At 36.5% G+C, this 26,733-nt stretch overlaps 1 protein-coding gene across 19 annotated transcripts in view; it reads left to right on the forward strand.

Moving 5' to 3' along the window:
- The first annotated feature begins 392 nt into the window (after nt 1–392).
- PAM (peptidylglycine alpha-amidating monooxygenase) overlaps nt 393–26,733 on the forward strand; it is a 147,522-nt gene continuing 121,181 nt past the window's right edge. For 8 of the 19 annotated variants that reach the window (XM_033110092.1, XM_033110093.1, XM_033110096.1 and 5 more), the window contains exons 1-2: nt 723–853; nt 1,821–1,941. In XM_033110092.1, coding sequence (XP_032965983.1) covers nt 765–853; nt 1,821–1,941 — 210 coding nt within the window. In that variant the 5' untranslated portion in view covers nt 723–764. Of the gene's footprint in view, nt 854–1,820; nt 1,942–26,733 lie in introns of all 19 variants that reach the window. The other 11 variants (XM_033110097.1, XM_033110101.1, XM_033110106.1 and 8 more) reach the window with 2 other exon arrangements.

Genomic DNA, 26,733 nt, shown 5'->3' on the forward strand with positions numbered 1-26,733 from the left:
CTTTTTTTGTGTCCTTAGCCTGTCATTTGTGTGAATAAGTTTGTTTACATTCAGCTGAGGTATTAGTACATTTTGATGCTCGAAGGGAGTGATATAGTAAGGAAAAGAAATCCGGAGAGTGGGGTGGATGAGAGGGAAAAGGGGCGAAGAAGTAGGAAAAGGAAAGGAGAGAGTGGGCGTGAGGAAAAAAGAGCAAAAACCTGCACAGGGGGTGTGGGGGCTTGTGAAATCTTGGGGGCTGCTCGTGGGGGGAGGGAGATCAACAGACCAGCATTTTCCCCAGGCTTGGGCTCAAGCTTGTGAAACTACGAATGTATTAGAGAACCTCAGCTGGGATTTGCTGAGGACAAATGCTGTAATGTGTTAGTCATCCATTATCTGCTTCTATTTTTGCAGGTTCTGAAGGATGACTGACGCGGGTTTGTGTGATATCCCTCACAGTCCCTGTCATCCCCGAATGATAAGGAACCCGCCCGTCTAGCCCCAGCACCAGGGCAAAAAGCAGCTGTGGGAGGAGGAAAGCTTCCGCTTGCGGACCGGACAAAAGTAACCGCCCGCTCACGGGTTTGTGCCTGAAGCTGGTGACCCGGACCCGCGCCCGGCCGGCTCGCGGCTCCCGCCCGCGGATGGTGTGTGGCCGCCGCAGGACGCCCTCCGCGCCCGGGCCATGAAGTAGCGGCTGCTGGCGGCGCTGCTGCCCGACACCGGCCCAGCCCAGCGCGGCGCTGCCCGTCCTCTCCCGGCGGGGCCGGAGCGGCGTGGACATGGCTGGCGTTCGCAGCCTGCTACTGCTCCTCCTTGTTTTCCAAAGCAGCTGTTTGGGCTTCAGAAGCCCACTTTCCGTCTTTAAGAGGTGGGTGTCTGTTTGCTTCTATTATTTATTTATTTAGTGTAAAAAACAGGCGAAGTGGCGTTTCGGGTGGTGTCTGTGCCTGCTGTTGAAACATGTCATCACTTTTCCGAACCCGAGTGTCGGAGACGTCGACAAGGTTGGTTTCCTTGGCTGAAAACGACTTGGGATTTTAACACAGTAACTTCTTGTAAAGTCCCCCTTACAGGGGAAAAAAAAAAAAAAAAAAAAAAAGCCCACTGTATTGTAGCCAAGCCGCACTGGCTTTCAAAGCTCCAATTAGAAGTTGTGATTTCCAATACAAATCTCTCCCTCGTGGGGAGATATTTCAGAAACTACAATATCGTCGTTTAGACTTGAATGCCTTCTTGTTTATAAGAGCTCGAAGAATAAAATATCAGGTAAGTGGTGGGGAGAAGCAGAGCTGTAATAGCTCATGGGAAAACATTGAACTGTATACACGCTCCTCATAATTACCAAGTATTAAATATTTATGCACTTGTGCATTTGAAATTCAGTCCCCCCCATACAACTCTGGCTCCTAGCATTCTTATTGTTGGCTTTTTGTTTCTTACTAGTAATACTGGGCACTCGTAAAATAGTTACAAAATTTTACTGGGTTATGGTTCACATTTCTTCCATTAGAAAATTGTCAGGCCTGTGATAATTCTAATTTATTAACACTGTATTTTCATTCACTGGAAACAGGTAAATATTTTGACAAGTTTTTATTGAAACTGCTTGGTTGCTTTGATTATATTTTGTTTACAATTGGGCATATATTACTCATGGACTGTAAAATGCAGTTCTGAGAATGTTTTAGAACATTATATAAGTTATTAACATGTTTTCATTGGGTCTAAATCAATAATCTTTAATCTTACAGTTATACAATTCCATTTTTTCCCTTCTCATGTCAAGTAAGGATTCCATTATGTTCAAGGATATTGAAATTGCCTTCTTTTTTAAGGTTTAAAGAAACTGCCAGACCATTTTCTGATGAGTGTCTTGGTACCACCCGACCAGTAATTCCTATTGATTCATCTGATTTTGCGTTGGATATCCGTATGCCTGGGGTTACACCTCAACAGGTGAGAGGGATTCTTCTGTATTTCACTCTTCACTTGTTTTGTGTACAATCTATAATTAGAGCAAAGAAACTGCATTTACAGCAGTTGTACCTTTAAAAGTATGCATTTGATTTCAAGATTCCTCAGGGCTAGAATAATTGAATATATAAAAGGGATATATCTTTCAAGGTAAATCTTTCAGTTACATTTCTTTTAAAAAATTTACTCATACTGTTATTTGTGTTTTGAAATGGAACCTTGAAAATTTATGTTTTGAAATTCTCAACAGAGTAGTAGCGTCTGAACAGTAACATGTAAGTATGTATTAACATACGAAAAATTATTCTAATAAAGGGAAATTGTATTGAGCGGCTATGGGTAAGAGATTACTTTGTTTAAAAACCCTTCTATTGCAGCCACAAGTTGAGAAATAAAAGCATGCGTTTACTGCCAAGTAATTTGAAAAACAAAACATTCCACACTTTTAAAAGTTAAGACAACTGTTCATACAGGTGGTTGGTTGTGAGTTTTCTTTAGCACAGTTTGCTTGATCTGAGAGATATATTTGGAAGAAATGACAGCAGAACTCATACAAATGTGACTTATAGAGCATTTTGAGTAGAACTAGGTTGTTGCCAGGGATTTCCCTATTTTAGGTACACACAAGAAGCTCAAACCCACTGCTGTCATGCATGCAAGATGTTTCATTAAACATAAAAAGGCCAGAATTAATTATGCTTTGCAACCAGGCAGTGCAGGGATTCGTGTGTGTCATTAAAAGATAGCCCTCCTTTCTGAGGGCTGCGGCGAGAGACCTGGGTGTTGCAGAGCTGCAGTAGCTGATGACTCATTGTTGCAGATAGCATTCTAGTTTTCTTTTCTCTTTTATTTTTGAGTACTGAGAAAATAAAAGTATTTTACTTATTGGGGAGAATTCTTTTGAAATGGACATCCAGAAGCTCTAGAAAATGCACATGGTCTTTTTGGGGGAACTAAGGATTGACATTCATTTATATCAATACCCATATATTATCTAGCTGTCTATAATTAACTGCTTTTACTATTGTGAAAATTACCCTCACCTCCCAACCTCTGCCTGTCCTCAGATGGCCAGGCAGATGACTCTTCTGTATGTTCAGCTGTTAATGTCCTGGCTTTTAATTTCATAAGCTCTTTATTTAATATTTAGTCAAAGGTGGTGTAATGAGATTGGCAATAGGAGAGAAGAATGACAGTTCCTCACTTGTGAAGTGTGCTTCTTCTTGTCTCTTCTCACATTTAAAAGTGACTTGTCTCTCTGTATTTGCTTAACCTAACTTTATATTACTTCTTTTTAAAAAATCCACTGAATGATCTTTAAGCACTTTTTTTCCCTTTAAGAATATCATTATTTTCTCAAATAGTCATTTGTTGTGGTTCATTATTCTGTTTTTTCCTTCTCATTATTTTACGGTCATAGCATTTAAAATATTTAACACTAATAGCGATAATAAGTAATTGTGTTGGGGTCAATTCTCAGAAAGAATTACTAGAGGAATTGATTATAAAAACATGTAGAGGAGCTCCATTTTCAAAAATGTTTCAAAAAATGTTTACTCATTTCTATAATTTTATAATTATCAAAATAACTCCATGGAAAAAGACTATATATTAAGTAAATTGCAAGCTTGTTATTTTGCATTATCTGCATTCAGCTTTGCCTCATGCAGTAGACATTTGCTGGTTCCCTTCCCAGCATATAATTCCTCATTGCTTCTTCTCTTGAGACCATATAGTTCCCAGGAGCTATCTCTTCAGGATCCAGCGGTGAACTCTGTGGAGTGGGATTAGCAGATCACTGCCTCCTACCTCCCCTTCCACAATGACTGGTTCAGAAGAAGGTGTATGACCTAGACCACCAGTCCAATCAAATCTTAGGACTTTTGCTGGTAATGCATTTTTCTGTTACATGTGAGCCAAAGGCATGCAGTCCTATGGTCTGCTGAATTCAGGAGGGGAGCTATGCCTAGAACAGAACTAACAAGTAGTAGGCAATGCAGGGGGACTGAAGGAATATAGGTTCTTGGTGACATTGCTACTTAGGGAGTTTTCAGTTATGTTAGATTAGCCTTTCTTGTTTCAACCAGGTTGAGATGGATTTTCTCTGACTTGGAACTGAAACTACCTAACTGGAGCAGTGATCTACTTGTCCTCCCTGATCATCTCAGCTGGTTGTTGAAAGTTTCTTCCATTTTCCCCCATCACTCTCTATTGACCATGTGCCACCAATACTTACTGACTTGATCTGGCTGACATATAGGTTATACACCTTGCAAACCTTTATGAGAAATGGTAGTTACACTCCCTATAGAGTATACTCGGAAAGAGGTGGATAAAGAAACTCTGTACCCCTTTCCTCCTGAACTTTGTGTTCTTGGTGAGGAAAACACAGAGCTATAATTGTGTGAGTACTTTTGAAGAAAGTATTCTTTTCTTTAAATGCAGATGAAACTAAATGTAACACTGATTCTTAAAAGGGAAGGAGATAAAAAGGCAAGGGAAGAAATATGTAAAAGTATTAGAGGAAAGAAATAAAAGATGGTAGGGAATAAGAAGGGTAAGTCAAAAGAAAAGAAATTCAAGAGAACAGAATGATCAAGACAAAAATAAAGGGAAAAAATGAATCAGTAGTAACTACAATATGAAGAACAGAACATTTAAACAATTATATAAGAAAAAAGAGGAATAAGGAAACCATAAAAAAAAGGAAATTCATTGAGGAATCAAAATGTTTCTTTCTTTTTCTTTTATTTTTCAATGGCTGAAGATCAAGAGCCACAAAATTGGAAGAAAGAAGGGACTGAGGAACCATAACTTGAGTTGATAATCAAGGCAGACCAAACTGGTTAAAGAAATATATTCACTCAGTAGTTTTTTTTTTTTAATAGAGTACACCTTAAGTTTTGGCAGTAATGAAAGATACATCAATGACTCCGATGTAAATCCTCTCCTTGGGAAATTTGAGATTTGTTAGGTAGCCTTGGTTAGAGAAACAAGTAGATATAGAAAAGAGGCAAAGAAAACACAGATAGTACAACTAACTAATTTTGCTGGTGGAATACAGGTCCAGATTTAGTGTCTTACCAAAGAATATCCAGTCATGTCAAGCCTCTGAGTTGCAGTCCATTCTGCCATACCATAGACTTCAGAGCAGCCTTTAAAAATTGCTCCCATTAAACTAGCTCTAGAGAATATGGGGAAAGTAGTTTATCATCTTTTGCAATAGCAATTTTATAATCAAAGAAAGCTCACTGTTTCTCTTCTCTGACTTGTAATTAAAAAAAATAATTTCCATTCTCTTTCATAAATTTCTCATTAATCGGTGTTTTTTTGTTGTTGTTGTTGTTCAAGCTTTGGGAAGATTAAGGAGAAGAGTAAGCAGCTTTTAAGTAGCCTCGAGTAGATTCTAGGGTCTAATGGCTGTGGCTTCATATCCACCAGAGCTTCTAAGTGGTGGTATCTCCAGACTCTTACCACTTCTTCTTCCTCATTTGATACCGTTTCTCACCAGGAACGCTGTGGGCTTTTGCTGTCCCTAATTCTTGTGTCAACACACAAAACAGTTTGATAAACTGCCAGTTCATAGTCATAGTGAGGTGCTATCATTGGTTTGATGTTTTAACTATCCCACAGGGGGTTGATTTTAAAATTTGAAAAAATGAGCCATAATTCGTATAATGATTTTACATGAAGTTTGTGGCCAAAATTTAAGCCAAATCTAGTGGGCTAGAATGTAGGCTTTGGGGCCAGGCTGACAGCATTCTTGTCCCAGCCCTTTCAGTATCAACTCGGGTGTGTTTCTTAAGTAGGTAGTCCTGCTCCTTCATCTGTAGACAGGAGAATAATAGTATCTATCCAGGATTGTTCTGAGGACTAAGCAAGATAACACTAGTGGCATGTTCAGTTGCCCTGCACATGGTAAGTTCTCAGAAAATGTGAACACGTATTGTTACTTTTATTATATGCGGTGAAGAAAATGTGAATGTGCCTTAAGATGAGAAAGAAATCGCCAGCCCTTATGCATCTAGTAGTGACGTCACGGAGAAAGTAAGATATCGTAATCATTTTGATGAAGAAGAAAGGTAGCCAAAGGAAGGAAAAATAGAAAGTAGAAACTTGGGCAAGAGAAACCTGGAGAAAGTAAGTGAGGAAGTAAATTGGTCAGTGTGCTTTTTCTTAGGTAGTTATTTCCATTAAGTGTCCCTTATGATCAGAGATATGAAAGAACAAAGAGAATGGATATATTTTTCTCAAAGTTCTTATACATCTTTTATACTGCTTGGAAAAGAAGTTATCAGAAGCAGTTTCATCAGTATGAAGCCTTAATTTCTTTCTTTTTTGTTTTTTTTAATATCAGTTTGAAATCAACCTGGATTTCTTCACTTTGCTTAGAAATTTGTATATTGACCTTATTTAAAAAAAACTCACTGTTTTATCATTTAAGTTCTTTCAAATCTTAGGTCTACATAACATTTTATTTATTTGTTACTTGTTCAACTCTGATCCTCTGCAGCCTTGGCTTATGGACTTACAGATGCAAACTAATTTGTAAAAAAATATAATTTACAAAATTAAGTATTTTCTTGGAACTTAATAACTTGAAACTATATAATTGATTTTTCCCCATTAGGATATGTTAGACTGTCATTAGTGTAGTCATTTTCCTCCTTTATTTTGGGAGCAGTTGGAGAATTATGGAGGAATACACTTTTTTCTTTCTGAACCTCTTGCAAATTCTTGTCTCATTCTTTATTTGTGTTTTGAAGAGTTACAGATAATGCTTTGAAATCAGAAAGCAGCATTCCCCTGTGTTCCTGGAATGCCAGGAAATAGGACAATTCTGAGTTTAAAGATCATATCAGATACCCCAGAGCTGCAAGTTGAAAAACCTGAAAGTAGAGTCTTTAGTTGTAGCTTATTTTAAAATAATATCAAAGAATGTAGTCACTGAAATAAAACCAGAATGAACAAAATACTTCTACAAAACTTTTTCCCAAAGTTTCCCACAGTGTTTTTCTTCACTATATTATTAATAATGAACAATACTTAAAAGTGTTTACTAATATATTTTAACTTTTTCATGTTCTAACAGAAGAAGGAAGGGATTCCCCATACCTCAACAATGCACATATAGTCATATAATAAGAACCTAGCATTTATAGGATTTTCTTACTACACCTGTTTTAAGAAAAAAATTGCAAAATATCAAGCCATAATCATAACATCACTTATAAACAGCATTTGCTCAGGATATGTTTATCGAACAGGAAATATGCAAGTTAAGAATTGCCGTGGTGCCTTATTTTCCTTAAGTTCAGAATGCTGATTAAATTAGACATTTTCATGTGAAGTCACTCAATTGAACAGAAGTTTGGCTTTTGGCTGATATTTAGGATGATGTGTTAAATCTATGTATTTTTAATTCAGTCATTTACAAATGTATCCCCAGTCCTTAAAATTCAGGACAAAATTAGCAAGGACCCCAGGAAAATGACGCTTTATTAGAATAATTTTTAGTTCTTTGAGGGTTTTGATTTACTTGTCTCCTCTCAGGTTATTAGTATGTAATAATATTTGCATTTTTTAAAAATAAGAATTCTGAGTGTTCTTTTGAGTACAAGAATGAGAGGAAGGGAGACACCCCACACTCCCGTTTCTCCATTTCCTCTCACAGGCTAGCTTGACCTCCAGATTAAGCCTCATTGCGCAATGGGAGAAAATTATCTGTGGGCATCATCAGCCTTCTGGCCACCAGTGGTAGGTTATCTCTTATACTCATTGGAGAGAATGGATCGAAGCTCTTCCCGAAGCAGCTGGTTGATTGCTGGGAAATGTCCAGAGAATATCCCTACCGACTCCAGAGTTTATATACTTGGAACTCCTATGGATTCCCTGACCACTTCTGCATGGTCTGCAACCATGGTCCATTCAGCCCTCTCTAGTTGTCTCGCCTGTCCGTCAGTATGCCTTTACGCTCATGTAACTCAGTCTGCACCCTAGAACAAACATGGCAAAGAGGATTGCTTTTTGACACAAGTCTGTGTGATTGAGAGGAGCTGCTGAAAAGTGTTAAAAATTCTGAGGCCATGAATGTGAAAGACAGAAGTAGTGGTTCCAGTAGCCCGTCCTGCACCAGTGCATTTCTGTTGCTTAGGAAAAAAAATAGACCAATGGGTGAAGATTGATTGCATTAAGTCATTTTCTTAAAAATGAACATGACTCAGGGCTCTTAGTATTTCTTTTTCTTCCATTCTTAGTTGTTTTTATTTTTCCCTTCACAAAAAATAAAAGGGACATAACGATCTTATTATTGAAGGAGGAAAATTGAGAACTATCCTAATTCTGGACTAACATTTGCTTTTTATGTAAAAAGACGCAGGTAATGCGTATAAAATTCCAAGGTTTGGAAAAGAGCAATAAGAGAGATTAAAATGCTATGCCCCTGCCCTTCCCCAAACCGAGAAAGTAAAAGTATCTACTTTACCAATGGAGAAGTTGATAGCAAAGAAAATTCAGTGATGCTTAGAAAGGACAGTCAGCAGGCCCTTGTTTTATTTACTTAGCTGTCTCACATAAATTGTTTTTTCCACTTTCTAATTTGAGAGCACAAGGTGAGTGTCGTTTAAGATGCTACCTGTCAAATTCTCAACGTGTATTTATTTCTACAATTCACCCCTTGCTTCATCAGCCAGGCTCAATTCTACAAATTAAATGGAATACAAAAATGTTAAATAGATCTTATAAATAGCAAATTAAAGTGGCATGTAGTTCATTGATAGTTGTTTAAATTTAAATTATGATGCTTGTTCTTTATATTTGCTAAAACCTATTTAATGTCCACTTAGGGAAGATATGATTGAACTATTAACAGTGTTTTCCTCTATGAGAATAATCTAAACAAGTCATGTATCTGGGTTCAGAGCTGCCAATATACATTGACCATTTTTTTTTTCTTTATTAAAAATGAGAAACAGAAAGGAGACTTTTTACGTTCAATTAATTTATGATATTGTTGAATTAACAAAATAATAAGAGAATATTAGAAGAAGTAACTACAATATTAAGAGACTCTTCTTCTGATCACCTATTTTCTCAATAAGATTCAGAGTTCTTTTTGGTTTCTTTGTTTCTTTCCAGTATATTTTTAAAGGAGAAAACATTTATTGAATGCTCCTTATATAACACTACTCTATTAGGCACTTTATAAGCATGATCTCATTAATTTCCATAAAAACTGTTCAAGGTACTATTATTCCCACTTTTTATATGAGGAATTGAAATTCAAGGAGATTAAATAACTTATCTATATCCAAACAGGCAGTAAATAGAAGAACAAGGATTTAAATACAGATTTATTTGAATCTGAAATTCACGCTCGTTTTATAATTCTGTGCTGCCAATCTGTTAATGACCTATGTGTTTCCTAGAGAGTGTTGCTCTATATATTTTCATGTGTGCATATTTGTGTTTTGGGTTAAATGTGAGGGGTACATACACACAAACATACATTTTTTTATTACACATATATTGTAAAATCAAATCTTCCTTTTGTTAAACAAGCAAAATAAAAATTACTGATTCCATCCTAAATCCTTGAATAACTTTTTTCTTACATTTTTTCATATTCATCCAGAAAGAATTGCCAGTAATCTGAATTCTGGTAAGATATTCCTGATCATCTGGCGGTTAAAAGACACCTTGCAATCAACCTAGTTTATTTTAGTTTAACACAATTTCGAATACTTCCTGTGTAAATCTAAGCCAGAGATCAGTAAATTATTTCTTAAAAATGTCAAGATAGTAAATATTTTGGGCTTGTGAGCCATATGATCCCAGTTGTAACCGCTATAGTCAGAAAACAGCAATAGACAGTATGTTAATGAATGGCTTGGCTGTGTTCCAATAAAAAACTTTATTTACTAAAACAGGCAGCCACCCACAGGCTGTATTTTCCTGATCCCTGATCGAAACCATTGCAAATGCCATTTAAGCTAATAAATGGATTTAACCTTTGGCATCTCATGAACTGTGTCTTCTGACTTACACACATGGAGAATAAAAATACCAATGAAAGGTTAAGAGCACTTTGATCTTTGTTCCTTAGTTATCTATTCAGTTTTCGTAAGTAAGTGGTCACAAACGAGAGTTCTCTTATTTGGAATATTGTATTTCCAACTTCTCCATCTCAGCAAATGGCAATCCCTATGTGATAGTTCCTCTAGGCCAAATACACTGGAACCTTTCTTGGCTCCTCTTTCTCACACCCTATAAAAAATATGCTAGCAAATCCTGTTGGTTCTACCTTCCAAATACATGCAAAATCTGGTCTTTTCTCACTATACTCATCTTACCACTCTGGCCCAAACACCGTCCTCTCTTTCCTGGATTATTACAGTCGCTCTCCTTACTGGTCTCTCTTGCACCCTGGCATAACTAGAGTCTGTGCTCCTTACGGCAGCCACAGAGATCGTATTAAAACAGAAGTCAGATCTCATAACCGTTCTACAAATACCCCTTTCAGAGCTTTCCTGTACCCCTCACATTTAAAACCAAAAACTTTATAGTGACCTCCAAAGCGCCCCCTTCTTTTTTTCCTGCAATCGTTTCTCACTCTTTTATCTCTCATCCCTCATTTCTGTTATCAGTCATTTTAGGTATAAAACAATAGCAAACTCTAGTTCTGCCACTTGCAGGGTACAAATCTTAGGCAGGATACTTAAACCTTAGTGAGCCTCAGTTTCTTCATCTGTAAAATGGGGATAATGATTGTTCTTATCTGATAGGATTCTGGTTAAGTGAATTGAAAAGTGTGAAGACCAGGTACTTTTCAGTAAATATATTATTATTATTTCTGCCCTGAAGTACATGAGTTAAGTCATGTTATTGAGGAACCAATGCAAAGCACTTATATGATAAATACCTTAGCATTGTTGAAATAAAGAATTACAGAGGATCAAGCTGAGCATGAAGAGGGCGACTACAATAACAATGCTTTAGTCAGGACTGCATCGTAATTTTCTAAAGCACATTATAGAAGCAGATTACAATCTGTGTTTGTCTCCTGCTTTATTAAGAAAATCTATGTAGAGGCAATAGGATTTGAAGAATATAGTTCATTGAGTAGGGAGAGATTTGGAAACAGACACTTAGATCCTATGAAGGCACCATTCTAGAAATGGTGCTATAAACAGATGAAGTAATCAGAACTTCATCTTTATAATTTTGTCCTTAAAATAATCTAGTAATAATAAAAGAATCGAATAGGTACACTCTACTAAGAGAATGGTTATATACCTTTAGGCACCAAAAAACCATCTGCTAAACATGTAAAACAGAAATTTAAAGTGAAGTTGGTTGAAATACAATTATAGATGGATATTTGGTATATCAATTAGACTCCGAAGGGAAATATATAAAGCATCTGAATATATCAATCAGCAAAATAATTTAATATATAGTTAACATATAGTAAATACAATTAATATCTATGTAGATACAAAATTTCACATTTTAAGAAGAGACTATGCATTCTTTTTGAATGCATATAAAATATTTGTAAAAAAAAAATCATAGAGCTAGACATTAAGAAATTTCATTTAACTACGATAGAGTTTTATACCATGAAGAGATGTCATGGAAAACTTAACTGCTTAGAAATTAAAAACCATTCTTCTACACAACTTCTGAAAAAAGGAGAAAAATAGGAATTGAAATTATAAATTATCTAGGTAGTAATGACAAAGAAAATGCTTGCTAATAAAATCCTTGAGACCCAGCTAAAGCAATACTTAGAGAAAAATTGATAACCTTAAAATCTTTTACAATGAGAATTAGAATAAAAGTTAGCGTATATAAAAATTCAGCTTACTAAATGAAAAAAAGAGCAATCAAGTCAGTGAAAAGGAAGAAAAAAGATAAAACCTGAAATTAATAAAATAGATTTAAAAATATAAAGTATAAACAAAATAAGAAACCATTTCTTTGAAACATCCATTAAAATGGATAAACTCATGGCAAGCCTAGGGATAAAAAAAGTACAAAAATATATGTTAAGTATTAGAAACTGTAAAGAAAAAATTTTAGACACTGTTATATGCAAATCTATGTAAATAAATTTTATAATCTTGAGGATATGGGTGATTTTCTAGAAAATACTTAGCTATCCTAGTTGATCGAAGGACTGAACAAACCATTGACTGGACAGGCAAAAAGAATTTATATGTTGAATGCACATACAACAAACTTTTAAAGATGAGACTTATTTAACCAAGAAAACATATGTCAGAAAAAGGGCTAATGTATAAAAAAAAGGTCCCACAGGCTACCGAGAAGACAAGCAACCCAAAAGAAAAGCAAATGAAGAGTATTAATGTTAAACTAACAGAATGAGAAAAGTTCAACCCTGTTAATAATCATATAAGTTAAAATTAAAGAAAAAAAGGTATACCATATTTTTACACCCATTAATTGGGCAAAACATTTAAAAGGGCCATAATACACAGAGCTTTTAAGGATGAAAAGACGTACATTGTTGGTGGGAGGGTTTAGTGCAACAAACTTTTTAGGAAAGTTATCTGGAATTACCTTTTAAAGTAAAAATACTCATATCCTTAAAATTGTGCCAGATTCTATAGAATATTGTGTAAAAAGTGAATGACTGAGGTAGGTCTACGTGTCTTGCCCTAGAAGTGTTGTCATTTTGTGTTAAGTGACAGAAGCAAACTGCACAGTCATTGTAGAGTGTGATCCCATCTTAATAAAAATAAATAACAGCAAAATCCCTATACTTGTGTGTCTGTTTGGTTATACACTTTTGTATGGGTATAAAAGAAGTTGGAAGGAGGCATATTAAGTTGTAAACACTGGTCCCTTGGAGAGGTAACAGTGGAGAAGGATGACAACAGATTTTTGGTATATATCTAAGTTGTTTTATCATTGAAGAGATCATCTATTATTTTATAATTATTAAAAATTAATAAAGAAATAAATAAACAGTAGCACTAACAAAAACAATCCCAACACAAAGGATCTTCTACCTTCTGATGTAAACCCCTAATGTTCTAGAAATCTCTAGAGGGGTTTACCACACAATGCCTGTAATGGATAAATTTTTAATTCCTATTTCTCTGCATTGCAGCAGTGCTATTAAGAGAGCCTGATTAATTAATTTGGGAAATTTGGCACACGTTTTGAAACAAACAGCCAGATTTGCAGGGGGTCATTCTTCTATTACAGTCGGTCTGAAGATATTTGTGGAAGGCAACCATGCATATCTTTCCACATTAGCAAGAAAAGTGATTTTCTTTGCACTTATTAGCCACCAGAAAAATCCTCTTTGTTTCACTTATTTTCAGATTTATGTAGTCTGAATTAATATTTCAATAACCCTATTCAAGAGCATTTGGAACCATTCCACATACGTGTTGCATTCTCTAATCAAAAGTGCAGAACACATTCTTTGAAGGCACAGATTGCTCTTTGCAGATAACGTATTCTACTTAATCAGGTATAAAGGGACAAATCTGACGTACACATTAAAGGAATAGCTCTGTCTTAGCATGCAAATGTCACCCCACCCAACAAACCTGAGAGCATTTTTAAAGAGAAAGGTATATGAAAAATAGTGAGTCCATTGCTGCCGTACCTTGTGCCATCCTCCCACCCTCAGCTAATCCAGTGTTAAATGAAAACATTTGCCATGGCAACATCGATTTACAAAGGGCAAATGATTTTTCTGAGAGAATGGAGTATTTCCTTTCATAGATCTCAAATGTGCACACAGCTAACGCTTTAATACCCTTGTTTAATAATTTTATATAGAGAAAAGCTTTACTTCATTATTTTTAAAGGTTTTTATTTGGAACTAGAACCCCAAACAAAACAACAAACTTAACGAAAGCAAAATAGAGTTAAATACAAGCAGAAAAATACCACTAAAATATTTCAGCCTCCACCATTTATGGAAATGAAAATTGCTTCATCTGGTAAGCTGTACTGAACTGTGGTTAAATCCTTCGCTTCCAGCTGAATGATCATTTTGCTATAAAAATGCATGTTCTCTGTTTACCTCACTGTTTCTACAACTATGTTATTTATTATAAACTTTAGCTTCCCCATTTTAAACCTGTTGACATGTTAATTTTTTCTCCTTAATATATTTTTATAAGTACTAAGGCAGTACTCACAGATATTTCACTGTTGTGGTTTCATCAACTTGCCTCAGACTTCGAAGGCAGACACAGTAGATGTAAGAAAAAAGATAGATTGGCAGTCTGGGTAAATGCAAGTATTAAAGAGGTGACTATAGTGAGGTCAAACAAGTTTAGAAGTTAACAAATAGTCTCCGTATTGTTTTTCTGCTGCCACCACCACTCCATAATACAAAATGGAGAAAACTGTACTCAGGGGTGAAGAAATTGAGTTCCCTCCCTAAATAGCTCAGCGCTGAGAGTAAAAAAGTTTATCTTAGTCAACATGAATTCTTGGACTCTGCCAGAGGGTATATACTGGTCTGTCTTCTACCTATCATTTATTTAATCAGCAGTATTAAAGTTGGGTCTAGAAACCTGTGGCTGTTAGGTGTAAGGGGACTTGAGTCCTTCAATAATTATGTCAGGAGTTGGCTGAAATAAATAAGGTATTTAGTATAGTTACTTCCCCACAACATTCACTTCTCACTTTGGCTTGTGATGACCTGAAAACCTCCTACAATAGCCACAGAGATTTCAAGTACCACTGAAGCAAATAAAAGCCAAATTTAGCACTCTTTTACTGTGTTCAAGTCTGCTGCTGTTGGAAGACTCCAAGTTTATTGGAAGTTTCTGTGTCATTTATTTATTTCCCCACTTCCTTTCTTTCCTCAACATGTACATATTTTCCAAGATCAAAAATGTCATTTGTCCAAAATAAGTTTACAAATATATAAATCCAAGAGAGTTTCCTTGCATTTATTTAAAAACAAAAACAAAAAGAACCTTCTAGAATGTGCTTATTGTGGTTAAGAACTTTATAGAGAATAGAAAGAAATTTGCAAATGTGTGACTCACTGTTATGAAGGAAACATTAATTAAATTAAGAATGATCTTGTCTCTTCATTTCAGAAGTTCAGGAAATCATTGACTGAGAATGAGCTTTTTCTTCGAGATAAATTCAAACCTACTAGTGAAATCCAAAGATATCATCACATAAATATTAATGTTACTAGAGTTAATTCAGGCATATATAAATTTTTTTAAGTAATTTTGCTAGGGCAGTGAAATGTAAACAACATTGAAATGATTTTTCCAAGTATTCCCTTTCTAAATATCAGTCTGCCAGACCATTTTCTCCCCTGGGCTTTATCAAATAACCTATGTCACCATTTTGACACCAATATACAGTCAGTCACTATTATGTACCTAACCTATTGTGCATTGCAATGAATAAAATAGCCTTGTTAGCTAACCATTATTGACAATATTACTTCTATGGGTTGGGGGAAGTCTGAATTCCATCTGAGTATTCATCACTTCAGGAACAAATCTCCATTTGATTTCATGTCCATCACATCATTGAAATACTATCTGCATCTCTATCTTTCCTGAGATGTACTGTCAAGAATTTAAGTTCCTTAAGAAAAGAACTTGTCTGTCTTGTTCACTATTGTATTCCCTGACCTAAAACAATGTCTGGTGTCCAATAAAGATTAGTTGAATAATTTTTTTTTTTTAAAAAGGAAGGAAATATTCTTTATACCAAGAATATTTCCTGCCCCTCCCCAGCACCCACAAACACACACACCCCAGTGACTGGATTTTTTTTATTGTTTCCGCATTGATCACAAGTTATGAATCCCCTGCTGCCATGTTCTTTATATGTAAGAAATAGTCTTAAGTTCGATGTCTTTATTTCAACTGCTACCTAACTTTTTACTCTTGCATGATTTTTTTCGTTTTTATCAGCTTATTTGAGATACGATTTATGTAAAAATAAAAATTCAACCAATTGTAAGGGTACAATTCATTGCATGCAAACAAATGTATGCAGTTGTGTACCTACCACCAAAACATGATAAAGGACATTTCCATCACCCCCAAAAAATATTCCCTTTGACTGCTTCGTTCTCCCCGCCATTGTTTCTCCCCGTGCCCCATCTCTGGCAGTGGTTGATCTTTCTTTCACTATAGTTTGATCTTTTCTAGATTTACAAATAATGTAATTACAAGAGTATATAGTGTCTGGCTTCTTTTCATTTAGCATGATGCTTTTAAGATTAATCCATGATATTGTGTTTATCAGTAGTTTGCTGCTTTTTATTGTTAAGTCATAGCTGTCTGGACTGGAAATCAGATAGGCTGGCTCCAGAGCTGGTACTTTTGACTATTATGTGATGATGTTTTTCAGTCCATATAATTTCCTTAACAATCATCTCTGATAATGCTATTCTCCTACTCAAAAATCTTCTGTGACTTATCATTCTGACCAAATACATCCCATAGTCCATATTCTGTTTTTTTCCAATTCTTTGCTCTATGGTCCCCATCGGTGCCACTTTACTTTTTAGTCCACGTGTTTGCTCCTTCCTGAATTCCCCCATTTTCTACCACCCATAGCCTGTTTGTTATTCCTATATGCCTTTGAACCTCCTGACGTTATTCTTTCTGCCTGTTCTCATTTCTTTGCCCTGCTTCTTCACCTATTGAAATCAGACCCCGTTAAGTTACAGAATGTGTGTCCCTTTCCCTATGAACCTACCTGTTTCTTTCAAACCAGTCTCATCTGAGTGTCATCATTAGTACCATTCTTACAGACCTGTTGTCTTGTCACTTACAGTGATTAATTTTCATGTTTTAAATATCTCACACAAAAGGGTCTCTGAAACCAATGACTGCATCTTATATTCATCTTGGTGCATATTTTGTCAGTTTATGCTCATACTGAGCAAACATACATTTGTAAAAGAAGCTAGCGCATACCTGTGTTGCAGCCAAGATATTGTATACATAACATTTTGTACTGTTTTGCATAGAAGATACTTAGTGAATATTTGTTGATTAATACGTCTTCCTTGAACCTATATCTAGCTGTTTCTTCTGCTCTTGAGTGTATGTAGGACCGGAAGTTGGCGGATGAACCATCTGATGTAATAAAGATTGCCTGTTAAGGCCATATTCCCAGTACCTTGCAGAGTGCCTAGTAAATATTTGTTGAAGTTAAATATTTATTGGTTGTGTTCTCTGGTCAAGGCACAAAGCACATTAGCAAATACAGATTGATTAGGCAGTTAAGTGTCTCATCGCCTTGGTTAAAATGGTTGGAACCACATTAGACTGCCTCTCTATTAATCTAGATTTAAATTCTGGGTGTCTACAATTCTTTTGATTTCTCCCTTTGAAATGTCTTTCAAATTTGTCTCTTTTCCGTTCTGCCCCAGAGACCCTGATTCCTACTACATTCCCTGTCCACAGGCTTTATTCTCACTGTGTTCTGCTCTTTCCTCCCTGTCTGCGCTGGGTAATGCCTTCCCAGCTTTCAGATCTCAACCTGAGCATTATTTTCTAAGAGAAACTTTTCCTGACCACCTCCCATTCTCCACATCCCTCCTACGCTACCTTTACCCCCACCCCTTGTCACAGAGCTGTCACGGCTCTCATATCACCTTCTGCCTCTTTTCAGGGTACCGTTCACAACTGCAATGTTATACTTTTTCACGTCGTTACTCAATTCATGCTTCTGTTTCTTCATCAGACTACAGACTATATGAGGGTAGGAAACACATCTGTTTCTGCTCCCTATTGTATCCTCTCTGTCTAGTCCGGGGCCTGGTAGTGGTAGACTCAGTGTATTATTTGTGGGATAGTTAGACACATGGGACATGTGGCTAGATGAATGGATGGATTTCCACTGTTACTCTCGTATTATAGACTTAACCCAAATGGATAGTGACACCTCCTGGTTTGTTTCCAGACTCCATTGCCTTCTTCCTCCTATTCTGTCCTCGTTGCTCATTCTCATTCCATCAAAGTGTTCTTCTAAAAGACTACACTCATGATTTCATGCCCTATCCCTCACTCACTGGCCATGACTGACATACGTCTAAACAGATCAAATCTAAATTCTCCTTATCTCCCAGTCCCTTTTATTATCTGGCTTTATTTGGTCTCTCCAACTTTGTTTCTCAGAACTGTTAAATGTCACCTCTGTGCCTATTAGTCCAGTTACCCCATTGCCCCTACGTTCACCATACTTACTGCAATTTCTGGGTTTTGTTCAACCTAAGTGCAGCCCAAGGGGTCTTCCTCTTACCTTTATTCATCTGAATTCTTCCCCTCCTATGTAGAGACACAGCTTCTCTGTTCAGGGCCTCTCAGATGCTAAGAAAAGCCTAGGTTACTTCCTTTTTTATGAGGCTTCCATTTTATCATTTTTTTAAATATTAAGTAATGGCAAAACAGGAGTATAAAAGCAGGGAAGTATTCTGTGTGCTGGATATTCTCCATTTGCCTCTCCAGATGTACTTTCCAGTCTTCTTCAGCCTGCTCCTGGCTCCAGGGGACTCACCTTCACGGATGCCATCAACAGGCTTCCATGATCCCTGGCTTCCCATTGGCTGTAGCCAGTGGGAGGAACTGGCAGAAGGTTGCTAAAAAGCATGAAGATGAGGTCAAGGCACTTATTCCTTGGCTCCTTCTCTGATTGACAGGCACTAGGTTTCTCTCCCTATGCCATAGCTCCGGTCAGCTTCTCCTATGGCTAAAGCAATTTCTGGTTTTGATAACTTCCTCTTCTTGCCTAATTCTTTTGTGGTAACCGCTTGCTCCTTTATAAATCCCTGGAGTGTTTCACCGTCCCATACATGCTTCCCTTAACTTAGCCCACAGCATTGCTCTTGATTCCTTGATTAAATTCTCCTCAGTTGCCCTTTTTGTGCCTTCTGTCTTCTAAAGGAAATTTGACTGACATATTTTAAATATTAAAAATAGCAAATTGATACTTTCATTATAAAAATCATTCACTGCAAAATGCAGTACCATTCACAAGAAAATTACAGGTTTGTAAACTATATTAAATCCTATGCATTACAAATGGTGGGATCTGGACACAAGTTGACAGTTGTTAAGATGTGTCATCCTTTCTCAGTCCTGTCTGTGTCCCTCCCTCTCTATGTAACCTTATTAGGAGAAAAGTCCCTCCTAATGTTAGGACCAGCCGAATTGCCCTCCTGCCGTATGATTTGACAGGTCCTATCTAGGACCCAATCAGCCCTTCTGATCTCTTTCTTCTCTGAACTCCTATTACTCTTCTAGTCCTTAACACAAATCTCAGCACTGCACAATATCCTAGTGGTAACCTTCATCTCCTTCATTAGATTCTAAAGTTTCTGAAGGAATAGAATTTGTCATACCAATTTTTATATCCCAAAAGCAAAATACAGCAAATCAATATATATGACTATTTGTTGTTCAGTTTTTTGGTTATTGCATTAATTGGTTGGTAGGTTAGTGTCAAAGATTCCAGGGGACGAACTGTGTCTTTTATATATTTTGAACATTTTAATTGAAAACTTCTAATATCGAGGGTTCCAAAAACATGTATATACCTGACTTGTATTCGTCTTTTTGTTATCAGCATATATTGAGTATTAAAATTTTAATACAGTTTTTTTTCCTTTCTTAAAATGTGTATACATGTTTTTGCCACCCTCTGTATACAAAAAAATCGAAAGGCTTGTATAATGAACCACCATCAGTGATTATCGACTCATAGTCACTTACTTTATCTGTACCCCTCTACTTGATTCCTCCTCAACACACACACTGAATTATTACCAGGCATCTACTAGACATCATTTCATTTCATAGTGTTTCAATATATATTTTTAAAAGATAAGTACTTTATTTTTAAACATAACCACAATCACCATTGTTACCATTAATCATCAAATGTCTAGTCAGTGTCAAATTTCTCTGGTTGTGATATATTTTTAAAATAGTGGTTTGTTTGCATTGGTATCCAAATGTAGTCCACATGGTAAACCTTATTTATATGTTTCTTTTAAGAATCTTGAAATTCCCTTTGTCTTTTATTTTTTTCTTGTGATTTGTTTGTGAAGACAACAGCGTATTTTCCAAAAGAGTTTTCTGCATTCTAGGTTTTTGCTGATTGTACCTGGAGTATCATTTAACTTGTCCCTTTGTCCTTTGTATTACCTGTGCTGGTATATGCAAAGGCTTTATCAGATTGAGGTTAGAGTTTTTGGCAAGAATATTTCATTGGTGATGTTATATAGTACCAACATGAAACATACTCATATAATGTCTGATTGTCTCTCTTCTTATGACATTAATCTTACTTATTAAATTAAGAATTTTGAGATTGATTAATCCATTATAAATTTTCCTACCCGCTTTTCACCTATTGGTTTTAGCCACCATGGATGATTATAATTGCCTAGATTCATTAGAAGTTGCTTATGATGAATATTCTAATTCTGTCATTCTGTCTGAATTTGTCAGTGGTAATACTTCTACAAAGTAGTTTTCCCCATAAACTATTTGATCACTCTTAAAAATAGTTTATATTGTTTATGTAGTTTATGTTCTATAACTGCTAGATATAAAAGGTCAGGTTTTCTTTTAACACTTACAAAGGGCCGCAGACTATAGAAACCTAATTATATAATGATGATAATTTAGGATTATTTAGTTTTATTGTACTTAGCATGCTGTGAGAGGGAGAGGGAGGGAGGGAGGGAGGGACGGAGAGAGAGAGAGAGAGATTGAGATTGAGAGAGATTGAGAAACATAAAAAAATAAAGCTGATTTTAAAGCATTGAATGTACTTTTTAATTTAGTATTAGGACTTTTCTGGTCTGGCTTAAAGAAGGATACCATGCACTGAAGTTCAGTATTTATATTTATAATGTAAAATGAACTTATGAAAAGTAAAAAAATGCCTTGAAAATGGGCATTTGTATTTTCTACAGTTATTTGGTTCATTATAATAACGACTCCATTAACTATATAAGTATCTACCTCTGGGAGTTTAGACAAAGAGAAGACAACCTTTGTAGAGTCATTCCTTTTCTTGAATTACTAATACTGTGTTTCAGTGGAAATTGGAAAATTATAGTGGGAGAAATTTGGTTTGATAGCCTTAAAAGAAGCATACATAACACAGTTAAAGGGAAAAAAAAATGACCCAATGCTCTGGAGCTATTTTGGTAGGAATAGGCCCTTTATGAAATGTTATTAGTCATGTAGCATAACAAAACTCAACAAAGTAATTTAACCAACATTCACTGTGTACCCAATTCTTCCGCCAGAACAAGAATAAATCAAGGCTTCAGCCCTTAAAACACAGTCCAATAGCAGGAGACAGACTAGCATACAATAAATGTTTATGACCTGCAAAGGAAAAGCAAAGACATTCCAAAGAACATTTTTATATTTGGTTTTATAGTTCCTTCTAGAAGTTCAAGGCAAAGGATTCAAATCTGTTACAATGTTTTCTTTAGGAATTGGAAGTCTAAGGAAAATGAATAGGTCATGGAATCACTGTGGGGGAGGAGAAGAGAAGCAGAATGACTTTGCCCTTGATCATCATTGTTAAATATATGACTTCATTAAACATAAATACCCCATGCCTCTGTACCTCTTTCTTTAAAGAGAAAGTATCCTTTTTCAGAAGGCACAATTGTCTTCATGTAAGTTAGAACTGAATTGGCTTTCCATCTCCTATTTCCCTCAAGATGGGCAGGCTTGCTGAACTGGGGATTGACATTTTATCCATTCTTGGCCTCCATATTTTAGTGTATCTTGGCATCTAGTTAAGCGATGTATTAGTAGCAGAAAGTGTCTAATTGAGTATGTATTGGATTGACATAACTATATTACTAGACAAGAAGACAAAGATTCCAAAATTTCTGAACATTGCAGATCAGTACATTTTCTGAAATGGACCCAGTTACTCAAACAAACATTATCTACCATTGATTAAATTTAGCATTACGAGGGTTTTTTTCTTTGTTTTCAAAAATGTGCTGTCAGGAACTCTTGGTTGTCTACTCTACAGACATCTCTTCCCCTTCTTCTTGCTAACTGACCCCCACTTTTGTTCCAGTATTTGAATTCCCTAGCCCAGAAAGTGAGTCTTGATTAGACTAAACCTATCGTGGTAATTCCTTTTCCCTTGCTAATGATTGGTTTAAAGATGGGAATGTGAAAATTTAGATGTGAAAGGAATTCTGCTGGAGATGAAGTGCTTCTTGGAAAGTTTCACTATTGAAAAGCAACTTCCTGGGCTGCCAGTTAGCTCAGTTGGTTAGGGTGTGGTGCTCTTAACAGCAAGGTTGCAGGTTCAGTCCCCACATGGGCCACTGTGAGCTGCGCCCTCCACAACTAGATTGAAACAACTACTTGACTTGGAGCTGATGGGTCCTGGAAAAACAAACTTAAAATAAATACAAATTAAAAAAGGAAAAAAAGAAAAGGAACTTCTGTCACCATATATTTGATCCCATTTACCCTCATCTACCACCCTGCTTCCCCCTTACCATCTGGTAACCACTAAACTATTGTCTATATCTATCACAATGTGATATATAGATGATGTATTACAGAATTGTACACTTGAAACCTATGTAACTTTACTAACCATTGTCACCCCAATAAACTTTAATTTTAAAAAGAAAGAAAAGGAACTTAAGGAAGAAAATTTCTTTCTGCTGCCTTTTGAGAAGTGCTTAGTGAGAATATGATATTGGTAGCTGCTGTAACCACCTTGGGATTATGAGGAAGGAATCCTGCAGATGCAAGGCAATAAACTGAGTGTGATAAAGCTAAAAGATGGAAAGAACTGAGGTCCTTGATGACATTGTTGAGCTGCTGGATGAAATACTGTTCCTGCATCTGTCCTACTTCTGGACTTCTCATTATGTGAGAGACTACATCTCTGTTAGTTTAAGCCATTTTGAGTTGGTCTTGTACAATTTGCAACCGAATTCGTTCTTGGTGATCATAAACATTTTCTGAGCCCTCTTACATATGACTCTGATGGCAGATATTTGGTTTAGTATGGTCTTTGTAGAATGAACATATGCTCAATCCACTCTAAGGAAAAAAGGCTGTTTCTGATACACATTTTCATAGCTCTGTGCATTGCCATTTTGATTTCTGCCAGCTCCTCTGTCCAGGAGAGAGCTGCCCCTCCAGCCCTTGTTCTGAAGCAAGACAACACAGTTCCTCCCTGTATGTTCCTGGCACCTTTTGAGCTCCTGCCCCAGTGCTGAAGCTCAGAGTGAGTGATTCTGTTAATGAGTAAGTTCGTGCCCGAGCCCATTCAGAGGAGCGACTGGGGCTCCAGCCGCCCTCCATCTCCCTCAGGCACAATCTCCACTGGTTTTCACAGCCAGAAGTTATGGGGACTTCTCTCCTCCTCAGCACTGAAACCCTGCGCTGGGAGAGACTAGGACCCCTCACTCCTTGGGGCAGGGGGAACCTCTGCATCAAAATGGCCCTCTCGATTTTTAATGGTCACACGTGGGTATGTGATCGTTCCACGTTTCTTCCCCTCCTATCAGTCTCAGGGGGGCTTCTTGTGTATATCCTTATTTGTAGGGCTTCAGTTCAACTAGATTTCAGGCGATTCTCAATAATGGTTGTTCTGTGGTTTGGTTGTAATTGATGTAGTCCTGACAGGAGGTGAGCACTGCATTTACCTACTCAGCCATCTTGACCAGAAATCTGTCATTAGTTCTTAATACATTATAAGAAATTAAAATCAGTATGTGCTGAAAGGATAAATCAGGCGTTGTGATTCCTAGGTTTGTAATGACTCCACTAGTCTATTAAGCAGTAGTTTCCTGCATTGGAAATCAGCAAGCATCCATAGAGATTTATTTCTTGGTGGCAGTATATTCTGTGGAGCTTATATAATAAATACAAGTATTGCTTCAAATAATTTTCCTTATATTGTTTTATTTTGAATATCTGAAATATTTTAAAAATTGACTTATTAACCCATTTTTTTCCTTCAGCCTTCTAACTCTTTGTTTGTTTTTTGTTGTTCTTGTTATTGTTTGTTTTTCCATTTTTTCTTTTCATTGATGTTCTTTCTTTCCTTTTTCCCAAGTTTCCTCAAGTTTTGTGACCATCACCAGAGGAACTGGTGGGGAAACTTTGTGGTAACTCTGCTATGTACTGTTGCTGCAGACATTTCTTTATTGGGAAGCAGTGTAAATGACAACACTAGAGAGGCTGTGGGTAACCTGGATAGTGAGTGTGGCTGAAGCTTAACAGCTTTGAGAAGAGTCTGAGTCATGAGAAGCCACACTCATAGTCCTTATAGGAAGAGCTACAGGGAAGATAAGTTAGGCATATTAACACACACAAAAAGTACATGTCCAAATATTAGTAGTGTATTGTAGCCACCCCTATGAGAACACTGATAACAGGGATTTTGATTAGTGACATTATCGACTACTTCCTTTTTCTTGAAACATTGTCTTCTTTCAGCTTCTGTGAAATAATATTTTCCTGGTTTTTTTCCCCTAAACTCCCTGGCTTATCTTTTTCTGGCCAACCACTTCACAGCTCTGTCAGTTCTCTTTGCTGTTTTACTTTCTACTCTCACAAAGCACCCTCCTCCACACCCATTGCCCAATTACCACCCAACTTTCCCATGTCACTTAAATTTACATCCATAAGCCAAACTTTTCCTCTAAACTCTGGAACTTTTACCCAACTGCCCATTTGACATTTACATGTGAAAATTTGAAAAGCTTCTTAAATTCAACGTGTCTAATTCTATGTCTAATGCCAAATTCATCTTCTTCAAACCTGTTCTTTTTTGTCTCAGTGAATGCTACCATCAGTACAAGAGTCTAGGAAGCGTCTTTGACACCACCTCCCTACCTTCCTTTTCAATCTACTCCCAAGTCATGTCTAATGTACCCAATAAAATATATCTCCAGAATCTGTCCTCTTCTTTACTGACATCACCCAGTTTCAAGCTACTGTCGTCACGTTTCTAAACAACGACATGGCCTTTTTACCCATCATATAATTAATTCGAGCCTCCATGTCAGTTTCCTACAATAAATTTTATTGGCTTTCTGTTGGTCTAAAGAAAAATAAAACAACCAAAGTCTTTAACACAGACTGCAAAGTCCTGCACTGTGTCCAATCCAACTTAAAATATGTTCCCTCTGTCTGTATGTACTGGCTTTTGTTTTCTCAGTGATATTAAGTTTTCTCCAATCACAGGGCCTTTGAAAATACTATTTCATATGCCTAAAACATTGCCAACCTCCTTCACCAAGATCATTTCTTTTGGATTACTGGCTCTTGTAGCAACCTGTATTTTTCCCCATATATCATTTAGAACACTAAAAATTTAAGACTTATTTGTATGATCATCTCTTATACTAATAGACTAAGATCTATGGAGACAGAGATCATGTACATTTTTGCTCAGTTGTATGAGTTTAACACAGTTCCTGGGAGTTGTTCAACATAGCCGTTTGTTGAATGAATGAATGGACAGGTGGAAGAATGGATTTCTACACAGGCATTAAAAGAGATTTAAAGGTAGGCAAGTATTAATAGAATGACTATAGCAAGATATATGAGAACAAGTCTAGAAAGAACAGAAATCAAGTAGACTACTTTGTTTTCTGATGGTTCATTATAAACTTCAAGAGAATGGAAATGCAACTCAAGTAGAAAAGTAGTTGACAGACCCGTTCAAGTCTAGAGGTTCTCTTTTGCAATGCTGTATTGTCCCAGAATCAACTGTAAGCCACTTAGCACAGAAACTTTGTGTTGGGCGGTAGTGATTGCGGAGCTTGTTCTGTTCTGAAGCATCTCCAAACAGATTGAAAAATATAGTCAGTTTCCAGTCACCTGTGCTAAAGGAGAGGAACATAGGTGTAACTAGTTAATGCTGACACATGATTCAGAAAATTGACTGCTTCCATATTCAGGGAAAGTTGATGAAAAGCTGAAACAACAGGCTTAACTTTGGGGAAGATGAATAGTACAGATAGATCGTCGGCAACTTCTGTTCCGAACACTACCATTTCCCCTCACAACTTCCCCTGTAACCAGGAAGCCAAGGAGGCTCTCATCACTGTTACCACCAGCTGTGCCTAGACAATTAATTATAGACCATTATTAGTATGTTCCTTTTTGTTTGCTCTTAAATGAAAGTGTGTGAAAAAGCTCTGAGACAGATGTTCCCTCACCAAAATACTTTTTTCTTTATCATTTGCTATTACAGATTTGTAATTCCCAAAGAAGAGCCCTTGCCAGGAAAGTAGCTTCCCATTTGAGCTACTGCATTGAAAATCTTGTGATCACCAGCCACAATGATTATAGTTTAAAAATGCAAATGGGATTCTGGTAGGAATCAACTGAAGGATAAAATTTATTTGAAAAAAGGGATGCGGTCTAAAACCCTAATTAAGCAGCATCTATAATACAGGTTTCAGTTCAGCCTTTCCTAAACTGTGAGTTTATTGCCACCAAAGGAAGAAGGTACATGCAAAATTCAACAAATATTTGTAGAGCTCCCAGGATGTGCCAAGTATATTCTAAATGGTTAGGATGCTAGCAGACATTATTACAAGATTACATTCTAGGTTGTGGTAAACAGCCAACGAGTTGTTGGGAATGGAGCTTAACTTAATGGTAAGGACGAGAGTGGAGCACTTCGGAGAATACTCTTTTACAGTCATTTAGGAATGTTTTAACATAAAATCTTCACTGTGACTATTTCTTCCAGAGCCTAATAAAT

Source organism: Rhinolophus ferrumequinum, chromosome 7 (genome assembly GCF_004115265.2).
Source record: "Rhinolophus ferrumequinum isolate MPI-CBG mRhiFer1 chromosome 7, mRhiFer1_v1.p, whole genome shotgun sequence".
Classification (NCBI taxonomy): domain Eukaryota; kingdom Metazoa; phylum Chordata; class Mammalia; order Chiroptera; family Rhinolophidae; genus Rhinolophus; species Rhinolophus ferrumequinum.